The sequence below is a fragment of the Haematobia irritans genome, chromosome 5 (genome assembly GCF_050003625.1).
Source record: "Haematobia irritans isolate KBUSLIRL chromosome 5, ASM5000362v1, whole genome shotgun sequence".
In the NCBI taxonomy this organism is placed as follows: Eukaryota; Metazoa; Arthropoda; class Insecta; order Diptera; family Muscidae; genus Haematobia; species Haematobia irritans.
In genome coordinates, this window is record NC_134401.1 from 157,141,707 (window position 1) to 157,159,949 (window position 18,243).

Sequence of the window (18,243 nt, forward strand, 5' to 3'; positions counted from 1 at the left end):
TGTTTTAATTTGCCGACAGAGATTTACAATTATAATGTGCTATTAATGGTAACCCGCCAAACTATGATTTCATAATAGTGCATAATATGGCCAAAAAGGGTTTCCAAACGAAATGTTGATCAAAGTTGAAAATGTAATCAATTAATTCAGTTAAGAAAATGATTGAAAGTTTTTACATATTTAATTAAACTGTCCCAATTCACATTTTAATTAAATAAAAATATTCGTAATTTGTAAGAATTTATTTTTTAGAACGAAAAAATCGAGATATTCTCGAATTTAAACCAATTTTAATTTGAACTTCTCATTTTTAATTGAATTATAATGTTGTAAAGTTGAAGAAAATTTTACCACAATCTACCAAATTAAACAATTTTATTTTGAAGTTGTTGTTTAAATCTTTGTGGTTAGAATGCAAAAAATGATTTTTTTCTTCGAATGAATGAATGATCTCTCCTATTAGTGACAATTTTTTGGGCTTATAAAAACCTTTGAATTTTACATGTGTCAATTTTTTTACGTTTTAACGACTTTAGCTTGACTTGGGAGAAATAACACACAATTTTTTTTTTCTGATTCAATCACAAAATTAATTGATCCAATTAATTTTTTAATTGAAATGTCTTCAATCACAGAAATGATAGTATCAATTAAAAAATTAATTGACAGTCAATTAAACAATTAATTGATCCAATTAAAAAATTAGTTGATACTATTAATTTGTGTGATTTTTATTTAAATTAAAAAAATTGTCGAATCAATTAAATTTTTAATTGAACAATTTTTAAAACTCAATTAAGATTTTAATTTGAAAAATTTTCGTGATTTTGTTTTTGCGTACAAGGGACTTTGATAGTTTGAAATAACACGAAAATTAAAATTTTTATAGATATTGAATTATAAAAAAAGTTCTCAAAATTTTATTTCTATTGAAAATTTTTTTCAAAATTTTATTTCTATAGAAATTGTTGTCAAAATTCTATTTCTATAGAAAATTCTTCCAAAATTGTATTCCTATTGAAAATTTTCTCAAAATTTTATTTCTAGATAAAAATTTCCCAATATTTTATTTCTATACAAAATATTTCTGAAAATTTTATTTGTATAGAAAATTTTTTCAAAATTGTATTTCTATTGAAAAATTTCTCAATATTTAATTTCTATAGAATATTTTCTCAATATTTAATTTCTATACAAAATATTTCCCAAAATTTTATTTCTGTAGAAAATTTTGTTAAAAATTTTATTTCTGTAGAAAATATTCTCTAAATTTTATTTCTATAGAAAATTTGGTCAAAATTTTAGTTTTATAGAAAACTAGAGTAACCCGGCCCGCTTCGCTGCGCCTCCCGAAGCATATTTTCGTTAAGTTAGTCAACCAGATCTATAAACATATTCGAAAAGATTTGAACTCTTTTAAAAAGTAGGGTCAGGGGAAGTCTGGCACAAAAACTGAAATACTGAGTAATCATTCCATGGTTTCCACACACGTGTCCCGTACATTTCGAAAAAATCGACTATTTGATTTTTCTTTTATATACAGAAATAGGGCGGTTATGAAGATGTAAAAGGGACAGGCTTAACAAACGTCGGGTAGGGGGTGTTTCCTTGCAACCAATTTTTTGTTTTTTAACCTATAATTGAGAATTATAGTTTTTTTTCAGTTTTAGACGAGGTCTTCCTCCCCGTCCAAATATCGAGAAATGATATATCGTATATTGTGTAGACGTCCCAGAAAATCTCAAGCAAATCAAAGGCAAATTTTTAAAACAGTAGGGCAAGGGGAGGCCCCTCTTTCCTTCCGAATATCACAAAATCAGATACCCATTATAACAATATAACCTACCCCACATCCTTTGTACATTTCAAGTAAATTGGAAAAGTTTAATTATTTTACGGTTTGTACTTGAGGAGAAATGAGGTCTCCTTGTGCCCTTTTATTTCTCCACGACCAAATATTAAAAAATTATATATCTCATACTGTACTTTAAAAAATGTTGGACAAAGGGGAGCCCCCCCCCCTCATCGGACAAATATCGAAAAATAAAGTAGCTGTTCTTTGCCTAGACGCCCCCTTAAACCATTCCCTGAAAATTTCAACAAATCGGATAATTTTGTTCCAATTTTCAGAAAGTCGGGCAAGGGGGAGGTCACCTTCCCGCCCAAATATTAAAAATTCAGGTACCCCATAACATATATTCATAACCTCACGACGTGTTCTCTGTAAATCTCAAGTAAATCAGAGATTTTTTTACTGTACTTTAAACAAAAATCGTATAAACAGGTGGTCCAACTCCGCGACCAAATATCGAAAAATAAAGTAGCGGGTCTCTGTCTCGACATCGCCCCTAACATTCCTTGGAAAGTTCACCCAAATCGGAGAAATTTGGCCCAATTTTGAAAAAAATCGGGGAATGTCCTCTCCCACCAGATATCAAAAAATGAGGCAGCATATTTTCACCACATTATTACCCTCTACGTTCTCCGAACATTTTTCATGTAAAAAAAAAAAAATTATTTTATAACAAAAGCAACTGCGATAAATTCAATTTATAATTTTTTGTAATGTGCCCTGTATGTAAAAAAAGATTTTCCGTTGAAACTTTTCTTGAATTTTCTTTGCTATAAACTTCACACAAACCGACACAGACTTTCGAACGAATGGAAAACTGTGAAAACCGGTTCGTGCGTTCTGGAGTTGCATCAGTGATGGTGCTGTTTATAAAAACCGATTTCTAAAAATTTTTTCACAATTTTATTTCTATAGAAAAATTTCTCAAAATTTTATTTCTATCGAATATTTTCTCGATATTTAATTTCTGTACAAAATATTTCCCAAAATTTTATTTCTATACAAAATTTTTATAAAATTGTATTTTTATAAAAAATTTTGTAAAATTTTTGTTTCTATAGCAAATTTTGTTAAAATTTTATTTCTATAGAAAATTCTCTCAAAATTGTATTCCTATAGAAAATTTTCTCAAAATTTTTTTTATAGAAAATTTTCTCAAAATTTTATTTTTATAGAAAATTTTCTCAAAATTTTATTTTTATAGAAAATTTTCTCAAAATTTTATTTTTATAGAAAATTTTCTACAAATTTTTTTCCATAGAAAATTTTGTCAACATTTTATTTCTATAGAAAATTTTCTCAAAATTTTATTTCTATCGAATATTTTCTCGATATTTAATTTCTGTACAAAATCCTTTCCCAAAATTTTATTTCTATACAAAATTTTGTTAAAATTGTATTTAAAAAAAATTGTAAAATTTTTGTTTCTATAGAAAATTTTGTTAACATTTTATTTCTATAGAAAATTCTCTCACAATTGTATTCCTATAGAAAATTTTCTCAAAATTTTATTTTTATAGAAAATTTTCTACAAATTTTATTTCTATAGAAAATTTTGTCAAAATTTTATTTCTATAGAAAATTTTCTCAAAATTGTATTTCTATAGAACATTTTCTCAAAATGTTATTTCTATCGAATATTTTCTCGATATTTAATTTCTGTACAAAATATTTCCCAAAAATTTTATTTCTATATAAAAATTTGTTAAAATTGTATTTTTATAAAAAATTTTGTACAATTTTTGTTTCTATAGAAATTTTGTTAAAATTTTATTTCTATAGAAATTCTCTCAAAATTGTATTCCTATAGAAAATTTTCTCAAAATTTTATTTCTGTAGAAAATTTTCTGTAAATTTTATTTCTATGGAAAATGTGCTCAACATTTTATTTCTATAGAAATTTTTCTCAAAATTTATTTCTATAGAAAATTTGGTCAAAATTTTATTTCTATAGAAAATTTTCTCAAAATTTTATTTCTATAGAAAAATTTCTCAAAATTTCATTTCTATCGAATATTTCCCAAAAATTTATTTCTATACAAAATTTTGTTAAAATTGTATTTTTATAAAAAATTTTGTAAAATTTTTGTTTCTATAGAAAATTTTGTTGAAATTTTATTTCTATAGAAAATTCTCTCAAAATTGTATTCCTATAGAAAATTTTCTCAAAATTTTATTTCTATAGAAAATTTTGTCAAAATTTTATTTCTATAGAAAATTTTGTCAAAATTTTATTTCTATAGAAAATTTTGTCAAAATTTTATTTCTATCGAATATTTTCTCAATATTTAATTTCTGTACAAATTTTATTTCTATACAAAATTTTGTTAAAATTTTATTTTTATAAATTTTGTTAAAATTTTATTTCTATAGAAAATTTTCTCAAAATTGTATTCCTATAGAAAATTTTCTCAACATTTTATTTCTATAGAAAATTTTCTCAAAATTTTATTTCTATCGAATATTTTCTCGATATGTATTTTTTTGTACAAAATATTTCCCAAAATTTTATTTCTATACAAAATTTTGTAAAATTTTTGTTTCTATAGAAAATTTTGTTAACATTTTATTTCTATAGAAGATTCACTCAAAATTGTATTCCTATAGAAAATTTTCTCAAAATTTTATTTTTATAGAAAATTTTCTCAAAATTTTATTTCTATAGAAAATTTTCTCAAAATTTTATTTCTATCGAATATTTTCTCAAAATTTTATTTCTATCGAATATTTTCTCAAAATTTTACTCAAATGGAAAATTTTCTTTCAATATATCGCCCATCGTTATTCGACATGGTTTTGTTTACATACACTGAAAAAAAGCATGCCCGGTTCCAAAGATTTTGTCTTTACTTTAAAAATTTTGGTATTGCGGAGAATACAAGTAAGAATACTTTTAAGACACAATTTTCTTTTAAATTTGGGTTTTTTGTTCTTGCTTTTAGGAAGCAAATTTTACAGCCTGTTTCTGTAGGTCGAACGAGTTCAATCGATCGACTGAAATGTATAGAAACAGCTGCTTTTTGGTTAAAAATTCAGCTGTTTGTTTCCATTTTAGTCGCTCGACAGAGTTCATTCGACATACAGAAACAGGCTGTTTTTCAGTTTTTTTTCTTCATATACTATCAAAGTCCTTTAAAAACGAGTTAACGACAACTTTATTTTCTAAACTCAGACTCGAAAGAAGTCTGTAGAAATTATGCTATGTTTCAAGTAAAAACCGTCTTTAAAATAAGGTGTTGAAAAACATGTCCTATATTTGAACGATTTTTTGCTATGTAGTCAAGATGCAAAAAGACAACAAATTTAAAGACAATTTCATTAATTTTAAAGAATTTTTTTGAATTATTAAAGTCAAGTTGACCTTAGCCCAAAAATTTTTTCTTTCATGTTATGATACCCATTTTTAAGTCAAAGCACTTAATTATGAGGACAATACGACTTCATTGAAAAGTTTATCGACTATTGGACAAGGAAAAAAATCTTTATATCAGAGAAATGCATCTTCTATGCTAAGCAAAATTTGCGTTTGTATTTTAAGGACATGAAATCTTTGACCTCACGACAATATTTGTTTCAGTGTACTTCATTTATTACATGGGAACCCGACATTCTAATAAGGGGATTTTTCTCCATGAAAATAGGATTCAGCTGTATATGAAATTTGGCAACTTTGTAAAATGAAACTTAATTGAAATCTTTTGGCCACCCTCTATTTCAGTCAAGAAACGAATACCAAACTGTACAGAACACTAAGATACAATAAAAATGTTTGCCGGTCTCCAACCAAATTTAGAGGGGATATTAATAAATATTAATAAATTTATAAACATTGATAAAGATCGTGAGCAGTATGCTACACATTTCGAGGCATTAAAAATTCATATATTTGGAAATTTAAGGAAATTTGAACCTTTTGGCTCACTATTTAGGGGCTATCAGATGGGTGGTGAGTAAATGGAGTACTATTTATGTGAGCGGTTATTTCCAAACAGTGGTCGGGGTCATAAAGTGTTGCACTGGATATTAAAAAAAATATATTTTTTTTAACGTGTAAATAAAGGAATAAAAAAAAAACAAAAATATATTTCAAAAGTGGAATTTGCCATAAGCTATGTGCCTGTATTGTTAGTATTTACATACATTCAAAAAATGTTTACTTGGATCCAAAGATTTTGACCTTCCCTTAAAGTTTTTGATATGGATTCCGAACCAAAGATGGCTCTTCTATGAAATAAATAAATACATTTTTTATTGGCCTATGTAGCTTTAAATATAGGATCAGTAAGATTAAAATTAAGATACAGATCTCATTTGTGGAATTTTTATTCTCCTTTTGCGATATATTAATAAAGCTATTCGTGTACAAACAAATACCAGTTAAAAATCCAAATTATACCACATACTTCAAAATATAAAAATATTTTCTTAATTACAAAAAAAAAAAAAACGTTGAACCAACGATACAAAATATTCAAAATAAGTCTTAACGTACACACAAAAAATATTTCCAATTAAAAAGTTCATTGAAGTTGAAAATTTTTTCAATTCATAAATTAATTGATACAATTAACTTTTTAATCAATCTCGGAAGACTAACAGCCTGTTTTCGCGATCGACTGAAATGAAAGCAAACAGCTGAATTTATAACAAAAAATCAGCTGTTTTTATGCATTTCGGTCGATCGATATAGCTCGTTCGACATACAGAAACTGGCTGTAAGTCAAAATACTAAGTCATTTAAGAAATTTTTTTAAAATATTTACGATTTTAATAAAAAAAAATTAATTGGGTTTTTGCAATCAACATCAATTAAATTTTTAATTGAATCAATTAAAAAAATTTATTGAAATTTGCTAATGAAATCATTTAATTTTTTAATCACGTATTTTTGTAATGTCCAATCACGAAAATGTGATTGATACTATCATTTTCGTGATTGAAGACATTTCAATTAAAAAATTAATTGGATCAATAAATTTTGTGATTGAATAAGAACAATTTTTTTTCGTGTATATTTGAGTTTTTATTTAAAATTTGAAAATTCAATATTTCAGTAAATTTAAGGACTATTTCTATAAATCATTTTTTTGACTTTAATGAAAAATTAGTCTTAGTTCGAAGACATACGACTTTAACGAAGGGTCGCAAAATTTTCCAAATTTGTGTCCTAAATTTAATAAAAAAGCAAAGATTAACTTTCTTTTAATTAAAATTTCATTATTTTAAAGAAATTTGTCTTTAATATTGTGTAAATTGAGCATCCTAGAATTCAGTTTGTGTAATCTTGAATAAATATTTTTTTCAGTGTACATCTACACTTTAGTAGAATTTTATATATTTTCTTACATTTTTCAAATGAAATCCGAAAAATACTTTTTAGTGTATGCTTAAAAAGTTGTCTTCCGTCCTATGAAGGCATATCATTACTTCTGCTACTATATTGCACTACACTGAAAAAACAGTGATCCCCCCAGGAAGAAAAATTTTGGTTAATTTTTAATTTTAATAAGAAAATATAAATTACTTTTAGAAAATTTTGACTGAACAAACAAAAATCAATCACGAAAATTAATTAATAGTATCAATTAATTTTTCAATTGGATCAATTAATTATACCCTGCGCCACACTGTGGAACAGGGTATTATAAGTTAGTGCATATGTTTGTAACACCCAGAAGGGGACGAGATAGACACATGGTGTCTTTGGCAATAATGCTCAGGGTGGGTCCCTGAGTTGATATAACCATGTCCATCTGTCGGTCCGTCCGTCCATCCGTCCGTCTGTCTGTGAACACATTTTTGTGATCAAAGTCTAGGTCGCAATTTAAGCCCAATCGCCTTCAAATTTGGCACATGTTCCTAATTTGGGTCAGAATAGAACCCTATTGATTTTGGAAGAAATCGGTTCAGATTTAGATATAGCTCCCATATATATCTTTCACCCGATATTCACTAATATGGACCCAGCAGCCAGAGTTTTATACCGATTTGCTTGAAATTTTGTACAAACATAACACTTAGTAGTATAGTCAAGTGTGCAAAATTCGATTGAAATCGGTTCAGATTTATGGCGATTTCGATTGGGAAAAAAGGTGCAACATTCTCGAAATTGATAGCCACATATGAAGGACACTGTCATAAATTTTGGTTCCTGTACCCCTCAAAATGTTATGAATTAATAATAACTTTGGAATGGCACTATCATTTGGGCGAAACCACAATGAGGGAAAAAGTAGTGTAACACCAAGGCAACATATTATTTGCGAAACGAAAACGCCCTTAGATATAGCTCCCATATATATCTTTCGCCCGATATGGACTAATATGGTCCTAAAAGCCAGAGTTTTGGCCCAATTTGGTTGAAATTTTGCACAGGGAGTAGATTTAGTATTGTAGCTATGCGTGCCAAGTTTGGATGAAATCGATTCAGATTTAGCTATAGCTCCCATATATATCTTTCGCCCGATATGGACTTATATGGCCCCAGAAGCCAGAGTTTTGGCCCAAATTGGTTGAAATTTTGCACTATGAGTACAATTAGTAATATAGTCATGTGTGCCAAATTTGATTGAAATCGGTTCAGATTTAGATATAGCTCCCATATATATGTTTTTCTGATTTCGACAAAAATGGTCAAAATACCAACATTTTCCTTGTTAAATCGCCACTTCTTAGTCGAAAAGTTGTAAAACTTACTCTAATTTTCCTAATCTTCTAATACATACACGCTCACAAAAAATCGCTTCTGTAACATATACTCCCAAACATATTTTGCTTCAAGCATATACATTTTTGGCTATTGCCCAAACATTTATATGTTTGATCTCTTCCAATATATAATATGTTTGAAAGCATATTGGTCTAAACAATATATGTTTGGGTAGTCAATTTCCAAACATTTTGTATTTTTGCATCCAAATTCAATAATGTTGTTTTCCAAAAAACAATATGTTATTATGTGAACATATAATATGTTTGGAAGCATTTTGCACCCAAAAATATTATATGCTTAAAAAAAATTCTCCCAAACAATATTGTGCTCAAAATTTTATTTATTTATTTATATATTTACAATCATAATGAATTATGGTAATATAGGTGCTAACAACATAGGTTTTCGACCTGAATGCTCAAAATTTTGTTTCTGCCCAATTGTATATTCCCCCACATCTTTCTCACTTCCACGAGATTTTTTAGTTCTTAGCACCTTTTTCTGTAATACAAACATTGTAGAAGAAATTATTCAATTGTATGATTTTTTTTATTTTAATTTTACCTTTTGCCGGACGGGGATTCGAGCAGCGGACCACACAGTTTGTAAGGATCAAAGAAGTAGCTGATCAATTGCCCAAGGAAAAATAAAATGTTAATTTTGTAATAACAAGCAACAACCACCAACTTAATTCAATATCGCTCCCTGTTAAATAGCGCTCCAAGCTACTAAACACATATATGTTTATAGGCTATTTCTAAATTAATATATGTTTGCATCCAAGCATATTATATTTAAAAACATTTTATGTCCCAAACATAATATGTTCTAACATATTAACATATATGTCCCAAACATGTTATGCTAGTTTATGAACATTATATGCTTGCACTCAATAATATTGTGTTTAAAAATTTGTGTTCCAAACATATAATGTTTATAGCCAAACATATGAAAAACAGTCTTTCTCAACCGTGTATATATTGAGCGATAAATCATAAATAAACTTTTGCGAAGTTTCCTTAAAATTGCTTGGAATTTAAATGTTTCCCATATTTATACCCTTCACCACTACTGTGGTACAGGGTATAATAAGTTTGTGCATTTGTATGTAACGCCAAGAAGGAGTAATCATAGACCAACTTTTTAGTATACGGATCGGCTTAGAATTAAATTCTGAGTCGATTTAGCGATGTCCGTCTGTCTGTCTGTCCGTCTGTCTGTCTGTCTGTTGATGTATTTTTGTGTGCAAAGTACAGCTCGCAGTTTTAGTCCGATTGTTCTAAAATTTGGTATAGGGTCCTGTTTCGGCTCAAAGACGATCCCTATTGATTTTGGAAAATTGACATGTATATCCAGAATGATAATTCTACGGGAGAAAGATATATATGGGCGCTATATCCTGTTCCACAGTGTGGCGCAGTGTATAAAGATATGGTCGTTTGAATGGAGAACACTTCGCATAAACAGATGTCTTATATACCGAGTTACGGTTGAGAGTTTCCAAAAAGTGACATAAAGTTTCATTATAAATTTAATAGCCGTCCGTTTACGGATCATAACGTTTTGAGTAAAACAATCCTGTTTCTTTATGGCCATCTCCTTATTCTACGAAAATTTTACTTCATTTCATTCAGATCAATGAATTTTCTACTGACTTGGGAGAATTATCTTCAATTGTAATTATTTTCTTCCCACTGTGTACAAATGTTTATTTATTTCGATAATAGAATGCAAGCAATAACTGATATTTTATGAGAATTACTTAGGAGAATTATTATTCAGCAAATTTTAATTGCCAACCGTTCCAGGAAACCCCCCCCTATTGGATTCGATGGTATTTCTAAAGGAGGGCCTTAATATTTATGAAATACAAATTTGTATTTCATGGAGTAGATAACCCATTGAAATAATTGTATCGATTGAGAAAACAAACAAAGATTTTTGAGAATGAATAAAGCAAATGTGAAAAAACAGAAAAAACAGATAACAATTTCACGACATTTTTCCCAATTAAAGTCATAATTGAGCAAATTTTGACAATATTTTCTATAGAAATGAAATTTGGACAAAATTTCCTATAGAAAAAAATTTGGACAAAATTTCCTATAGAAATGAAATTTTGGCAAAATTTCCTATGGAAATGAAATTTTGACAAAATTTCCTATAGAAATGAAATTTTGACAAAATTTCCTATAGAAATGAAATTTTGATAAAATTTCCTATAGAAATGAAATTTTGAAACAATTTCCTAGAGAAATTAAATTTTGACAAAATTTCCTAGAGAAATTAAATTTTGACAAAACTTCCTATAGAAATGAAATTTTTACAAAAATTCCTATAGAAATGAAATTTTGACAAAATTTCCTATAGAAATGAAATTTTGACAAAATTTCCTATAGAAATGAAATTTTGACAAAATCTCCGATAGAAATGAAATTTTGACAAAATTTTCTATAAAAATGAAATTTTGACAAAATTTCCTATAGAAAAGAAATTTTGACAAAATTTACTAAAAAATTAAATTTTGACAAAATTTCCTATAAAAATGAAATTTTGAAAAAAAATCCTATTATGGACAAAATTTCCTAGAGAAATGAAATTTTGACAAAATTTCCTATAGATATGAAATTTTGACAAAATTTCCTATAGAAATGAAATTTTAACAAAATTTCCTATAGAAATGAAATTTTGACAAAATTTCCTATAGAAACGAAATATTGACAAAATTTCCTATAGAAACGAAATTTTGACAAAATTTCCTATAGAAATGAAATTTTGACCAAATTTCCTATAGAAATGAAATTTTGACAAAAATCATAAAGTAAAGTTTTCAAAAAATTCGTATAAAAATTGAAATTTCGGCCAAATTTCCTATAAATTTTCCAAATAAAGTCTTAATTGAGTGTTAAAAAATATTCAATTAAAAATTTAATTAATTTGAATTGCATCAATTCAATTTTTTAATTGACTTTCAATTAATTTTTTAATCGATACTCATTTCTGTGATTGAAGACGTTTCAATTAAAAAAAAATAGTTGTATCAATTAATTTCGTGATTGAATCAGAAAAAAAAAATTTGTGTGTTGTATCTGATTTCTACAACCATGTATATGTTTGGCGTGAAAACAATATTTTTGGGGACAAAAATCATATTCCTTCTCTGCGTCATGTAGTATTTATGTTATTGCTCAATTTTCTACATTCCTTTAATCCCCAGGAAGTTATGGTGATAATTTGAAAGTCTCCACTCCAAATGAATTCGATCTGGTATTTCACATACAATTTCCGGAAAATAAACTAATCAACGTTCTCGAAGATTGCGACCTGCCGGGAAATGTTCATTTGGACTTTACCAAGGTCTTACATAAAATTCACAAAGAGACTCAAAATGCAATTATATATAAATATTTAAAAGGTCGATGGTTAGATGAACGCAATTACTTGATTGTAAATAAATTGCAAGCCTATTTCCAAAGCTGTTTTTCTAAAGTATTAGCAGCAGATATGAATTCGAGTTTCCGATTGTCGAAGCTTAAATACACCAGGCAAGGACCAGCACATACAATTGAAGTTTTAGGCCATGGATTTCAGTATTCTGTAGATTTTGTTCCTGGCATCCTGTTGGACGAGAAACAAAGTGTAGTTCGAGCCAATGTTGGACAATGGGAGGCCATTCCAAAGCCTATACACTCGGCCGCCAATCGGAATTATACATCATTTCGATCTTCGTTTTATAGGCAAGAACAGAAACTCATTAATTTTAATTACAATTTAAAAAATGCTTTACGAATTATGAAGAAATTCCGTGATGCCCATCCAAATATGCACAATATGAAAAGCTATTATATAAAGACAATATTTCTGTGGAAAATTTCACGAGAAAACCAATCGTATTGGAAAAACTCGTTGATGCATATAATTCTAGAGGTAAGTGACGAAAATGTGGAGAATATGCTCTAAAATATGCTCTAAAATGAAATAGTAAAAAAAAGTTCCACAGAAATTAAATTTTGACAAGATTTCTTAGAGCTGAGAACATAGATAAAATTTTGTATAGCTAAACAATTTTGACACAATTCCCTATATAGATTGAAATTTTGAAAAAAAATCCTATAGAAATAAAGTTTTGAAAAAATCCTAAAATGTGAAAATTCTAAAAAAGATTTCATTATAAAATTTTAAATTTTGACAAAGTTTTCTATAGAAATGAAATTTTGACAAAATTTCCTATAGAAATGAAATTTTGACAAAATTTCCTATAGAAATGAAATTTTGACAAAATTTCCTATAGAAATGAAATTTTGACAAAATTTCCTATAGAAATGAAATTTTGACAAAATTTCCTATAGAAATGAAATTTTGACAAAATTTCCTATAGAAATGAAATTTTGACAAAATTTCCTATAGAAATGAAATTTTGACAAAATTTCCTATAGAAATGAAATTTTGACAAAATTTCCTATAGAAATGAAATTTTGACAAAATTTCCTATAGAAATGAAATTTTGACAAAATTTCCTATAGAAATGAAATTTTGACAAAATTTCCTATAGAAATGAAATTTTGACAAAATTTCCTATAGAAATGAAATTTTGACAAAATTTCCTATAGAAATGAAATTTGGACAAAATTTCCTATAGAAATGAAATTTGGACAAAATTTCCTATAGAAATGAAATTTTGACAAAATGTCCTATGGAAATGAAATTTTGACAAAATTTCCTATAGAAATGAAATTTGGACAAAATTTCCTATAGAAATGAAATTTTGACAAAATTTCATTTCATTTCATAAAGCAAAGAAATTTTGACAAATGTTTCCTATAGAAATGAAATTTTGACAAAATTTCCTACAGAAATGCAAAATTTGGCAAAATTTCCTACAGCAATAAAATTTTGACAAATTTTTTTATAGAAATGAAATTTTGACAAAATTTCCTATAGAAATGAAATTTTGACAAAATTTCCTATGGAAATGAAATTTTGACAAAATTTCCTATAGAAATGAAATTTTGACAAAATTTCCTATAGAAATGAAATTTGGACAAAATTTCCTATAGAAATTAAATTTTTACAAAACTTCCTATAGAAGTGAAATTTTGACAAAACTTCCTATAGAAGTGAAATTTTGACAAAATTTCATTTCATAAAGCAAAGAAATGTTGACAAATGTTTCCTATAGAAATGAAATTTTGACAAAATTTCCTACAGAAATGCAAAATTTCCTACAGCAATAAAATTTTGACAAATGTTTTCCTATAGAAATAAAATTTTGACAAATGTTTTCCTATAGAAATGAAATTTTGACAAAATTTCCTATAGAAATGAAATTTTGACAAAATTTCCTATAGAAATGAAATTTTGACAAAATTTCCTATAGAAATGAAATTTTGACAAAATTTCCTATAGAAATGAAATTTTGACAAAATTTCCTATAGAAATGAAATGTTGACAAAAATATCCTACATAAATGTAATTTTGACAAAATTTCCTATAAAAATGAAATTTCGACAAAATTTCCTATAGAAATGAAATGAAATTCTGACAAAATTTCCTACATTTTTTTGAAATTGAAATATTAATGAAATTTTAATTTTCAGATGTTTGGGGACATGCAGAAAACTTTGATAGATGAAAACTTGCCATTCTATTGGGACCAACGTTTAAATATGTATGATAGGCTTTCTTCTATCCAATTAAGAGAAATGCTACAGTGTGTCGCAAGTGCTAAAAGAGAACTAGATGCTGCCGCAAATTGTTTATCCATACATGCGCAAAAAAGAGTTTTCAAACTATTTTGTAAGTATAATGGGTACACGCAAAAAAATAATTCTTTCCTCCCAAACGAAATTTTAGACAAACAAAGTTCGTTTCTCATTTGCTTTTCGCTGTAATGGAGTTTCTTTGGGAGAAAAGTATATACTTTTTGTGATAAACGTTGATTCTTTTCCAGGATGTAAAAACAATTTCATAAAGACTAACTCAAAAAACAATCTTTTCTGGTTAATAGAATTTTCCCTCACAGTTTTCCCACTTCCACGATGTTTTTTAGTTCTTAGCACATTTTCTGTAATGCAAACCAATGTAGAAGAAATTATTCGATTTTATAAATTTTTTAAATTCTACCTTTCGCCTGCACGGAGAATCGAACCGCGAACCATGCAATTTGTAAGCCAGCACACTATCCACTGAGCTACGTAGCTGTTATTGTCATCAATAGATAATTATCCATATAAGTTATATTAATATAGCATAGCTTACGGCGGCCACGAGCTGATTAAACAAACTTTATTTAACAGAAACAAACATTTAGTTGGGCACCGTGGAGCAGTGGTTGCTACGTACGCCTTGCATGCCAAGGGTCGTGTGTTCGAGCCCTGCTTCGACCGAACTTTTTTTTACATATATTCCAGATATGTTCGGAAAATTCCGAAAAAATGTTCCACATTACATACTACTATATTAAATTTTTACTATGAACTGTAAAATGTGTCTTATTAAAGACTTAAAGTTAGAAAAGAACAGTGCTTGGTATAAACGAAATGGACTGTGTTGTTGGTTCAAAAATATTTTTTTTTATTGAAAAAAATAAAAATGTTGTAACAAACGATTTTTTTTTGTGATAAAACTTTAAAATTTTCGAACAAATTCAAAAAAAACTCTAACAAAAGAAAAACGTTTTCGGTACACATTTTCCAAACTTTTTTTCTTTGCGTGTATAATGCAAAGGATTTTATGCTATACTAAGGTCACACTTCTTAAGTTTAAAAAATTGGAAATTTACCCAAAAAGATGTCAATTTAATATAACCAAGTTTCTGTATGGTACGTGAGTTGCCTGGACAAGATCCAAGCAATAATTTTAAAAGTCTGTCTAACATTAATAAGAACTTTAATTTTGATTATTTCCAAAAGTGTATTTATATTCCATGGAATTCCCAAATTCATTAAATGTCGCCCCAAAAATATATAATTTTAGAAAATTAATTTTTAATTTGAATTTTCTATTTTCATAATTTGTAAACCTCTTCTTTGCTATTCAGAACAAACAAAAAGGTGAATAGTTGCCACAATTGTCAAATCCCAAAAAGCGAAAAAGGCCCTGGTTGAAGGACAATTTCAAAAGCGATGCTAGGGTTCATTTTCATTTAGACCGTTAGGGTTTATTTTCATAATATAAACGTTTATTTCCATAAAATATAAAAAAACATAAAAATTTGGTGTTGTTGTTTTTCATATAATTTACTAGAATGCCACTTCATTTAGGTTTTGGGGCTCATTTTTATGGGGTCCATATTCATAGGGGCTAAGGTGGGTACTAGGTTCGGATTTACCACCAAAACGGAAAATAATAGATATATAAAAATATCCATATACATATTTAAATTTATATTTATATTTATATTTATATTTATATTTATATTTATATTTATATTTATATTTATATTTATATTTATATTTATATTTATATTTATATTTATATTTATATTTATATTTATATTTATATTTATATTTATATTTATATTTATATTTATATTTATATTTATATTTATATTTATATTTATTTTTATATTTATATTTATTTTTATATTTATTTTTATATTTATATTTATATTCAGATTTATATTTATATTTATATAACATTATAATACAAATAGAGTATAATTTGGGAGTGTTTGTATAATTTTAGTAAATCGAAATGAAAGAGAAGCATGTATGGAATGTAATAACAAGGTGAACCAAAGAACACTTGAGACAAAAGAAGAAAAGGATCTAGAGATGAAGGAGAAGGTGAACAGTCTAAATGTCAAGGTGAAACAAAGTGTTATAATTTCAAGTGACACAATATTTTGTGTGAACAAAATGACTGTTTAGAAGATGACAAAAATATGTTAAAATAATCGTAAATCCATTCACATTTTAAAGCTGCTTTCACCCTTAAATGCACAAGGTCACCGATTCCCCCGAAAAAATATGTAATATGCAAAAAGGTAAATAAAGAATATCTACATACAAAGTAAAAAAATGTGTTTTTTTTTTTAAATTAATAGTTGTATCTTAAAAAATACGATACGACTCGAACCAAGTTTTTATTTACAAATAAACAATTTGATTTTATTAGAGAATAGTGATATATTTACATTTCACAGCTATTTTACCACCATTACTTTCATCTCACTTTCATTTTTAGTTTTGACTGAAGATTACTCTGAAGTACAACAAATTTTCCGGAAAATATTATTTTAGAAACGGCGTTGTGATGTATTAAATACAACAAACATGAATTCATAGAATTCGGAATTTTAAGACGTAAGAATTTTTTCTGGTTGTATCTTAAAAGATACAGTGCGCATTTAAGGGTTAATGTAATGTACCGATATTGGGGTTTTTTCCTGTGCAATGGCTTCCTTCAGTGTAAGGTTAACAGCGAGTCAGTAAGTACTCTAAAATTGTGTGCGGTTAATATGTGGGTCAGTAAGGATCCCACTTCTCTGAAAAGAGCCCTTGGGCCATAGTACAGAAGCGTACTCCAGATGAGACCGATCCAAGAAAGTGAAGAGTCATTTCGTCAGAAACATCATTCTTTATAAGCCTTAACAATAAGATAAATTTGCAACGAATTCCACTATAGCCAAATATAATCTACCAAAATTTACCACAAAATACCAAACAAAAAAAAATATTTTGTCAAAATTTTATTTCTATAGAAAATTGTGTGAAAATTTTATTTCTATATAATTTTTTTTCAAAATTTTATTTCTATAGAAAATTTTGTCCAAATTGTTTTTCTATAGAAAATTTTGTAAACATTTTATTTCAATAGAAAATTTTGTCAAAATTTTATTTCTATAGAAAATATTGTCAACATTTTATTTCTATAGAAAATTTTGTCAAAATTTTATTTCTATAGAAAATTTTGTCCAAATTGTTTTTCTATAGAAAATTTTGTCAAAATTTTATTTCTATAGAAGATTTTGTCAAAATTTTCTATCTATAGAAAATGTTGTCAACATTTTATTTCTATAGAAAATTTTGTCAAAATTTTATTTAAATAGAAAATTTTGTGAAAATTTTATTTCTGTAGAAAATTTTCTCAAAATTTTATTTCTATGAAAATGTTGTCAAAATTTTATTTCTATAGAAAATTTTGTCAAAATTTTATTTCTATAGAAAATTTTGTCAAAATTTTATTTCTATAGAAAATTTTGTCAAAATTTTATTTCTATAGAAAATTTTGTCAAAATTTTCTATCTATAGAAAATTTTGTCATTTTATTTCGATAGAAAATTTTGTCAAAATTTTATTTAAATAGAAAATTTTGTCAAAATTTTATTTCTATAGAAAATTTTGTCAAAATTTTATTTCTATAGAAAATTTTGTCAAAATTTTATTTCTATAGAAAATTTTGTCAAAATTCTGTCAAAATTTTATTTCTATTGAAAATTTGTCAAAATTTTGTCAAAATTTTATTTCCATTGAAAATTTTGTCAAAATTTTATTTCTATAGAAAATTTTGTCAAAATTTTATTTCTATAGAAAATTTTGTCAAAATTTTATTTCTATAGAAAATTTTGTCAAAATTTTATTTCTATAGAAAATTTTGTCAAAATTTTATTTCTGTAGAAAATTTTGTCAAAATTTTATTTCAATAGAAAATTTTGTCAAAATTTTATATCAAT

At 26.6% G+C, this 18,243-nt stretch overlaps 1 protein-coding gene across 1 annotated transcript; it reads left to right on the top strand.

Annotated features, from left to right (window-relative positions):
- Positions 1–5,574: 5,574 nt before the first annotated feature.
- LOC142240893 (cyclic GMP-AMP synthase-like receptor) lies at positions 5,575–16,589 on the top strand. The gene is made up of 4 exons (XM_075312646.1): positions 5,575–5,798; positions 11,785–12,494; positions 14,165–14,363; positions 16,254–16,589. Exons 1-4 carry the CDS (start codon positions 5,618–5,620, stop codon positions 16,436–16,438), a joined length of 1,275 nt encoding a protein of 424 aa, XP_075168761.1. The 5' UTR covers positions 5,575–5,617; the 3' UTR covers positions 16,439–16,589.
- The last annotated feature ends 1,654 nt before the right edge of the window (positions 16,590–18,243 follow it).